The following is a 9,633-nucleotide window of genomic DNA, read 5'->3' on the forward strand; positions in this document are numbered from 1 at the left end:
GTATATGTGTATTAAATACATATACTTCTTACTACTAATAATAGGTCACATATCTTTTTACTTTAATTAATATGTTTCAAAAGTTAGTTTGTTTAGGTACTGCGCGTTCCCTTTCAAAGCAACTCAGCTTCGTCACATTTTCGAACGATCTATATAAATTTTCAAGTGAAAATTTATAATGCACATTATAGGAAAGCTCTTATGGGAAAGTCATCGTCGTCGTTCTGCAGATAAATATTTGAGTTGTCTATCAAACGATATTGAACGTACTGTAAATACGTTAGTAGAGATCGAGGGAGTTTTAGGAATCAGTGTTATCAGTTACAGTGCCAGATCCATCGTCATATTGGTAATTTATTCGTACTCTTTAAAACAAAACATATTATTCTTTTAAAATAAAAAAAGGAGATAAACGAAAATTAAATATACTATACATTTCAATCGTATTAAAAAAAAGAGAGAAAGAAAAATATAAACTTATATAAATGAAAATACATATTATACGGTTATGATTATAACGTAAAATATTGATTAGCATAATGTGTTCCTTTATGCGTCAGAAACCTGTAACAATGTTTGTTAATTATATAGCTACGTCTCTCAACAGGTACAAAAATCAAAATTGAAAGTTTTCATCTCGTTTTTGAATCGTATGAAACTCCCGCAACAGTATTACATACTGAAAGCATGTACAGGAGCAACTACAATGTACGCGTACGAACCGCCTCCGCATCCTTCGAATATAAAATATCCTTCTCGCCCGAAATTAATAATCAAATACCACTTTCGCGAAAGAATATGAAGAATATCACCATAACAAACATGAAAAATCGGAGTACAATAATATTTCGTGATTTATACCAGGCAAGTCTTAATTTTTTTAATCAAATTTTTTTTATCTTTTTAGACGTCTCTTTTTACTATGAATATATATACACATAGGAACCTTTGTATGTGTGTACATTTCATCATCTTATGCTAATTTAATCACTGTAATTTACGTACATATTAATAGAATAAAAATAAAAAATGGAAAAAAGTTTCAGTAAATGATGTTCGTTTGAGCAGGAAATATTACGCGGAATGTTATATTGTTGAATTGATCTTTTTAATGGAATGTGTGTGTACTTGATTGGTCGTCAACTTTCGTGCGTTAGTCACGCTTGCGCATAGTAACATTCTCGTTTTCTCTCTTCCTCCTTTTTAATCCTCTCCTTCATGTAATATCTTTCTGTTCTTTCTTTTTCGAAATCGCGTACGCTTGTTACAATGCGCGTGCGAACATATGGAGAGACAGTACTATAATGTGTGTAACTCGTCTTTGTAATTTGGTACAAAGAAACGAAAATTGCGTTTTACACATCACATTACTAAGAGCACTTAAACCACGCGACACTTAAGTGCGTTATAAAAATACGCAATATTGTTATGGTAAAATTCATTGTTTTCCAGTTCGAACGACTGCGTTTTTTTCTTTTGCTTATTGGAAAATGGAATATTCGCGGTGACAATCTTTGTAACATCATAGGGAACCATAGTTTCGTCCATTGAGCGTTCTATAAAATTTCCAGGAAAATGCGGCGATAGCCATTAAACATGTAGCTAAAAGGATGCCACCTAAAAGAAAACGGGAAACGTAAATAGCGCTTCGTTTGAGTGTGAGATATTGTTAGAATTAGATGTACACCGCTCTACGCAAATAATATTGGAACGAAAACTTAAGTAAACCAACAGATATTTAAATATTCAAGCTATCACTTTTGTAAATATTCAGAATATCGATTATGTAAATATTGAACATATTAGCTATCTACTAGTTATAATACAAATATCAGTATCTAGTACGTACCCATGAAGCTGAGACCATCAAAGTGTCGCTCATTGTTAGGTGCTACTTTTGTTGACACTGGAACTGCAGTTGTTCCAGGTGCTGATGAAACAGTAGATGTACCATTTGTTGTACTTGTGGAACTGCCAGGTTCTGTTACTGTTGGCGGTTTGGATGTTACAGGAGGATTCGAGGGTGTTATACTAGGTTCTACAGGGTTTTGAGTAATAGGGCCTTGAGTAATGTCATCGCTTTTAGTTTTGTTACTGTTACTGTTAGGAGTGCTGGTATTGTTAGAAGTGCCATTGGTGGGAACAGAAGTGTCCTTAGAGTTAATAGAAGTAGTATTGTCTGTAGGTTTAACGATAATAGAACTATTCGCTGGTGGAACAGAATTTGAATTTTGAGTGAGAACAGGAACAGGAACAACAGGAACAGCAGGAATAGTGGAACCTGCAGGAACAATGGGACCGGTAGATACAGCAGGATCGGCAGAAACAGCAGGACCATTAGAAACAGGAACACTAAGAGGAATTATATCTGGTGTTTGCTGATTGGTAACTTTAGCATCTTCTTGCTTTTTACCTGTTGTACAAAGGATTAACATTTTACGCATTATTTTTAAATGTTTCCTTTGAAGCTATCTACAAAGAAAGTTTACTAAACGAAAACTTAACAACAGCACAAAATGATTTTCAATATTGAACATTGAATGTTCAATAATATTGTTGTATTAAAATTATTACACATTTGTAAAATAACAAATTGCTGATACATATGCAATTGTATATAAAAAACGTGACATTTGGTGTATTAATGTTATTTTCGAATATTCCATTGACTAATTGAAGTCAATAAAATAGCGATAAAATTAATTCGAATAAAAGAAACAGTCTTCTACAGAAACATTTAATCTTTGATCGAAATTAACTATGGGAACTGTATATAGCCGATTCTTAAGTTCCATTATAGTTGCGTTAAATTACAAAATGTCCTGGTATACACTTAAGTATATAACCAGAAACATAAAATCAATAATGATAAAACTATACATAGACGCAAAAAAACCGCCATAATTAACGATAACGAGAAATCTGTCTAAACGATTAAATCATGCGAAGCGAAGGACACTCGATACGCGTACATTTCTAGAGACGTCGGAAAACAGCAACGGTCTACGTATCTTGTGTAACGCGAGGCAAGTGAACGTGTCCGTTGCGTAAAATGAAAAAATTGGTGGACCGTTCCTTCGCGTTCGTTAAACAGCTTATCAAACGATACATAACGCTATTTCTCCGACAAGAGACGAGTCTTACGCAATATTACAGGAAAATTGTACAAGGAAAATCCCATACGTATTAACATGGCTAAACAGAAGTCGTTTAACAGACATTAAGAGAAGGCAAATACATTGTGAAATGCTTACCATCGTTAGTCGCAATGCAGCAGATTGTTGAGGCCAACAGAACGCAGATTATATACGCTAATTTCATTTTTGCGATAGGAATTCGCACTATTTCTACGAGCACAACCGCTTTTGTAGACAGTCAGATGTTGACGAATAAGGTCTCCGTTACAAACAAGAACGAGAAGCGTGCAACGTAAGCTTCTGCTGAAATTGAACTGGTCGCAGGCATCGGCTTCCACCAATTGCAACTGTACGAAGACAGTGGCGACGCTACGCAACTTCACTTTTTAAACCATATTCCCTAGATGACTTACACTATACGCAAATGACCAAAATATATCGAACAGTTTTACTAAATACTGTTGAAAAGTAAATGTACAGAATTAATCCCTTCTAACGGGTACGTTAACATATTTTGGCACAAGGTACTTTATCTAGTGCATATTATAGTTTAGTAAATTATTTCAATACGCGTAGTCCTGTAAAAATTTATTTGGCCAAGAAATTCGTCTATTAAAATGATCGTGAGATATTTCACGATTGCGTATTACTATCAAAATATTAGGAAATCTATAGATTTCGAATATTTCTTACTTTAATTATTACTAAGGGTTTGTACGTGTATAAAGATATAATTTGTAGTCTGAAAAGATGACAATTTTTTGCAACGCTACAGAACAAAATTGCCAAACTCAAAATATATACAAAGTTATTCCCCATCGATAGTTTTGTAACATTTTAGGTACAGAATTTCGAACAATCATTGATTAACACACTCCGCGCGTTATACTACATTTGATATATACGACTCGTTACAATTAGGGTAGAGAAGAAGTGCACCAAAAAAAAAAGGAAACCAAGGAACATGGAGAAGAATGTATGCAACTGCATGAGAAATGTAAAATGTATGCAAGTGTGCAACGAGGCGATAAGTACGACGAGTGCAAGGATGCAAACGACTGAAAGAAAAAGAACGTAGGAAGGCGTATCGAACGAGAGGACTGTACAAATACAAAATGCAAAGCAATTTTTCGAGAATAAGGGCTGTTCTCGTTGGGTGATACGAGGGCGCAGAGCCCTCGCAAACGCCATCTACAAAATCCGCTTGTTATATGTAAATCGTGGAAAACCAAAAGCTAAGCCTAAAAGTGCACCAATCGGCAAACTGCAGGCCAAAAGCAAGTGTGCACGTACCGAGGCGCGTACGAACGTAACGCTTTGCGTTCCGTTGTTATTCATGCCTGGTTCCTTGCAGGATATTCTAGTAAAGTGGCGCACTCTAACGTTGAGCAGAGAAATCGAAGAGGAACGGTCGGGAATGCCGTTGATGCGCGGTCAGCGGTCTGCTGGATCAGTGCTGGTGCTTGAAGCGAGGCGAGTGTACGGTGGTGCACGATCGCTTCGCGTCTACGGGTCCGGACTGTTTTCGTTCGGCCGTTTCGTTAAAGCGTGTTTATACTACTTGCCGCGACGGCAGTGTGTAGAAGCATCGGTGCGTCCAGTGCACGTATACGGATTGTAAGTGAAGGTGACGGGCGTTAAGGGAGAGTAGAGAATCGAGGGAGATAAAGAGCGATCATCGGGGTTCGGCGACCAACAGTCCCGTTGGAAAAGATCGCGAGTGGCGAGAGAGTGGACGGGGAGCGTAGAGCAGGGTGCATCGGCACCAGCCCGCGAATAAAGGGGCAAGAGAAATGGGCCGGTCCGTACTTACGTGATAGGAGGTGCATGAGCGCGCGCGCGCTCGCACTCGCTCGCGTGTGTATGTGCGTGCGTGTGTCATCGTCGTGCGAGTGTATCGCGAGAAAGGGGGTGAGAGAAAGGGGGTGAATATAGTTTTTCGGCCAGATTTCGAAAGTGATTAACCCGTGTCTCGGCCAGAGGTAACCGAAAACCGGCGCGCATCCGGCGACGTAACGCAAGATGACAGCGAGGAATGTTTTTCTGACGCTGATCAACGCGGCCTTCCTCTGCCTCGCATCGACGATACTCTCGGAATCGGTCGGCTCCTCTTGCAAGTGGTTGTCCGAGGGTGGGAACGATACGCGCTCCGCGGACTGCACCCTTCGCGTGCTGGATCCAGGCGCGATCACGAGCCTGGTCGGCTCTCTCGACGGGGCTCTCAAGCTACGGATACGATGCAGCGACGTCCATCACTTCGAGAGCAGCTTCAACGCGCAGAGCTGGCAACGTCTTACCGGTCTGCACGAGCTCCACGTGCACGGTTGTAAAGTGCTGCGAGTACCGGAGGGCGCCTTCCAGCCGCTCCTCGAACTGAAGAAGCTGACCGTGCAAACGTTCAACGCGGTATGGGGCGCCAGCCGTTTCCTCGAGCTCGCCCCGAACTCTTTCCTCGGGCTCCGCGAGTTGCACACGCTCGAGATCGTCGAGAGCAACGTGCAAGCGTTACCGGTGAACCTCCTCTGCGGGCTGGACAATCTTCAGACGTTGAATCTAACCGGGAACCGTTTGCGCGACTTGAACGACATCGGCTTGAACCGACGAGACGGGAACGAATCCGACGGTAGCGGCGAATCGTGCCGCGCGGACGTTCGCATCTTGGATCTGTCGCGGAACGACATGAAACGACTGCAGGAGAACAGCCCGTTGCTGGGCCTGCGGCAGCTCCAAGAGCTGCACCTGCAACGGAACGCGATCGTCGAAATAGCCGGCGACGCGCTCTCGAGCCTCGCCGCGTTGCGTACCTTCAACGCCAGTTACAACTCGCTCGACTCGTTACCCGAGGGGCTGTTCGCAAGCACGAGGGACCTTCGCGAAATACACCTGGCGTACAATGGCCTTCGCGATCTACCAAAGAGTATATTCACTCAGCTGGAGCAGCTGCTGGTGCTGAATCTTGCCGGGAACCGACTCGGCAGCAATCGCGTCGACGAAACGACGTTCCTCGGTCTGATTCGTTTAATCATCCTCGACCTGTCTTACAACATGCTGACGCACATAGACGCGCACATGTTCAAAGATCTGTTCTTCCTGCAGATTCTCGATCTGCGGAACAACTCGATCGATCGGATCGAGAGCAACGCGTTCCTTCCGCTCTACAATCTGCACACCCTCGAGCTGTCCGATAACAAGCTACGCACCGTGGGAGCGCAACTGTTCAACGGGCTGTTCGTTCTGAATCGGCTGACGCTGTCCGGGAACGCGATCGCCAGCATCGACCCGCTCGCGTTTCGCAACTGTTCCGATCTGAAGGAGCTCGATCTGAGCGGTAACGAGCTTACGTCGGTGCCCGACGCGCTGCGCGACCTCGCTCTACTGAAGACCCTCGACCTAGGCGAGAACCGGATCAGCAATTTTTACAACGGCTCTTTCCGTAATCTCGATCAGCTAACCGGGCTGCGGCTAATCGGCAACGATATTGGCAATCTCTCGCGCGGCATGCTCTGGGACCTGCCGAACCTGCAGATCTTGAATCTGGCCAGGAACAAAGTGCAGCACGTCGAGAGATACGCGTTCGAACGAAACATACGGCTCGAGGCGATACGGCTCGACGGTAACTTCCTCTCGGACATAAACGGGGTTTTCACCAGCATCACCAGCCTGTTGTTGCTGAACCTCTCGGAGAATCACATCGAGTGGTTCGATTACGCCTTCATACCAGGCAATTTAAAATGGCTGGACATACACGGGAATTTCATCGAGAGCCTGGGGAACTACTACGAAATCCCGGACTCGAAGGTGAAAACGTTGGACGCGAGTCACAACCGTATCACAGAGCTCTCCCCGATGTCTGTCCCGGACAGCGTCGAGCTGCTCTTCATAAACAACAACTACATCAGCGTGGTGCGCTCGAACACGTTCAGGAACAAGGTGAATTTGACCAGGGTGGACATGTACGCGAACATGATCGAGACGATGGAGCTGACCTCGTTGCTGCTGACCAAAGTGCCGGAGGACCGGCCGCTGCCCGAGTTCTACATAGGCGGGAACCCGTTCAATTGCAACTGCTCGATGGACTGGCTGCCGGCGATCAACAATCAGACGTCGACCAGGGAGTATCCGCGGATCATGGACCTGGACAACGCGATGTGCCGCACGACAGGGCCACGTGGCGTCGCGATCGTCCCCGCATCGACGGCCCGGTCCGAGCAGTTCCTCTGCCGTTACGAGGCCCATTGTTTCGCTCTATGCCATTGTTGTGATTTCGACGCGTGCGACTGCGAGATGACTTGCCCTGCCGGCTGCAAATGCTACAACGACCGCACGTGGAACACGAACGCGGTGGACTGTTCCGGGCTCGGTGTCGAGGAGATACCGCGGCGCATACCGATGGACGCGACCGAGGTTTATCTGGACGGGAACGTGTTGCGCGAGCTGCAGAACCACGTCTTTATCGGCCGCAAGAATATGCGCGTGCTTTACGTGAACGCGAGCGGGATCGAGTCGATACAAAATCGCACGTTCAACGGGCTGAACAATCTGCAGATCCTCCACCTGGAGGACAATCGGATACGCGAGCTGAAGGGGTTCGAGTTCGAGCGTCTGTCCCACCTGCGCGAACTTTATCTGCAGAACAATCTGATCGGGTTCATCGGTAACCTGACCTTCCTGCCGTTACGCTCGCTCGAGATATTAAGGCTCAGCGGGAATCGATTGGTCACTTTCCCGGTGTGGCAGGTCACCCTGAACGCGCGGCTCGTCGAGCTCTCCCTAGGCAGCAATCCGTGGTCCTGTCGCTGCAAGTTCTTGCAAGAGCTATCCTCCTGGGTGTCCGACAACGCGCACAAAGTGGTCGACGCGAGCGACGTTTGGTGCTACTACGGCGGTGACGCAAGGCCGGCTTACCGGCGCCGATTGAACGTCAACGAGACGGTCTGTTCCGATTACTTTTCTCAGGGGGGCGTGATCGAGAGCATCATGATCTCCGATTATCTGCCGGTGGTTGCCGCCACGATGTCCGCGATGCTCGTCCTCCTCGTGATCATCGTACTGATGGTCATATTCCGCGAGCCGGTCGCCGCTTGGGCGTATTCCAAGTACGGGTTACGATTCCTCCGCGCGAAGCCGGGCAAAACGACTGGGACTGCTGCGATGGCAGCCACGGCGCCGATGGCCCCGTGCTGCGACACCGATCGTGACCGCCTTTACGATTGCTACGTTTGTTACAGCCCGAACGACGAACATTTCGTGCTCCACACGTTGGCCGTCGAGCTCGAACGCGGTGCCGCGGGCCTCAGGCTCTGTTTGCATCATCGCGATTTACCATGCGTCCTCCGTACTTCCGCCTCGTCGCCGGTCGTCCTCGAAGCGGTCGACGCGTCGCGACGCGTCCTGATCATTCTCACCCGTAACTTCTTGCAAACCGAATGGTCTCGTTACGAATTCCGCGCGGCGCTTCACGAGGCGCTCCACGACCGGACGACGCAACTGATCATCGTGCAGGCTGGCCAGTGCCCGGAAGTGGACCGCGACCCCGAGCTGCGACCGTATCTTCGAACCGCCGCCGCGATCCTCACCTGGGGCGAGAAAAGGTTCTGGGAGCGTCTTCGGTACGCGATACCACCGGCGAACACGCTTGGCGACATATCGATGGAGAGCAAATCGTCGCCGCTCGTCTACAAGCGTAACATAAACACGTACACGCTCGACGGCGTCGCTAGCGAGAAGACGAGCATGTCGACGCTACGCGCGCAGGAACGACAGCGCGCCCTGTTCAAAGACTCCTCGCCGACGACCGCGTTAATGTTGCAACACGCGCCGCCCGCTTATTCCTGCGGTACCGTGCCGCAGCAACAACCGCCACCCTCGTCGCCGCAGCCCAGGCTGACCGTCAATCACGCCTACCGGGATGCGGTCACCCTGCCGGGTAGCAATCTTATCGCGACGAACACGATGGCCAGCAGCGGCAGCAGCGAGGATCACAGGAGACCCCTGTCCGAGCATATATACTCGTCGATCGACTCGGATTATTCGACGCTGGAGAGAACCGCCTGGAGACAGCAACAACCGCCGCCGCCGCCGCCACCGCCGTCATCCGGCCAGGCCTATCTCGTCTAGCTTCGCGCCGATTCACTTCCGCTTGTGATACGTTCTCTCGGGAGGGCCAAGCTTCCCTCGCTTTCTGTGTTCACAAACGCAACGGCAACGGGGACGGATCGGTGCACCCGTCGAACCACGTGGATCGATCCACGCGCCATCAAGCGTCCCGCTCGAACGGTCCCGATAATCCTGGACAGTTGATAAATGGAAGATATATTTTCTGGCTTCGATTCGTGTATCAAGTGTTCAAGGTTACCGTGTGGGGGGAGGAGGGGGGGGGGGGGGGGGGTTAAAAAAAAGTATTTCGGACGATTGTAACACACAGAGTACCTCGAATGATCGTCGTCGAGCTTTCGCCTTTTCACGGGCTGTGCTCACGGGGAGACGCGTTAGTGTA

At 47.4% G+C, this 9,633-nt stretch overlaps 2 protein-coding genes across 2 annotated transcripts; one reads left to right on the forward strand and one right to left on the reverse strand.

Annotated features, from left to right (window-relative positions):
* Positions 1 to 54: 54 nt before the first annotated feature.
* LOC143422817 (uncharacterized) lies at positions 55 to 3,496 on the reverse strand. The gene is made up of 3 exons (XM_076893753.1): positions 3,255 to 3,496; positions 1,850 to 2,413; positions 55 to 1,617 (listed from the first exon to the last, which is right to left on the reverse strand). The coding sequence occupies exons 1-3, from the start codon at positions 3,319 to 3,321 to the stop codon at positions 1,523 to 1,525; spliced, it is 726 nt and encodes a 241-aa protein (XP_076749868.1). The 5' UTR covers positions 3,322 to 3,496; the 3' UTR covers positions 55 to 1,522.
* Positions 3,497 to 5,121: 1,625 nt separating this feature from the next.
* Toll-7 (Toll-like receptor 7) lies at positions 5,122 to 9,422 on the forward strand. The gene has a single exon (XM_076893941.1). It carries the CDS (start codon positions 5,160 to 5,162, stop codon positions 9,252 to 9,254), a length of 4,095 nt encoding a protein of 1,364 aa, XP_076750056.1. The 5' UTR covers positions 5,122 to 5,159; the 3' UTR covers positions 9,255 to 9,422.
* Positions 9,423 to 9,633: the final 211 nt, after the last annotated feature.

Source organism: Xylocopa sonorina, chromosome 4 (genome assembly GCF_050948175.1).
Source record: "Xylocopa sonorina isolate GNS202 chromosome 4, iyXylSono1_principal, whole genome shotgun sequence".
In the NCBI taxonomy this organism is placed as follows: Eukaryota; Metazoa; Arthropoda; class Insecta; order Hymenoptera; family Apidae; genus Xylocopa; species Xylocopa sonorina.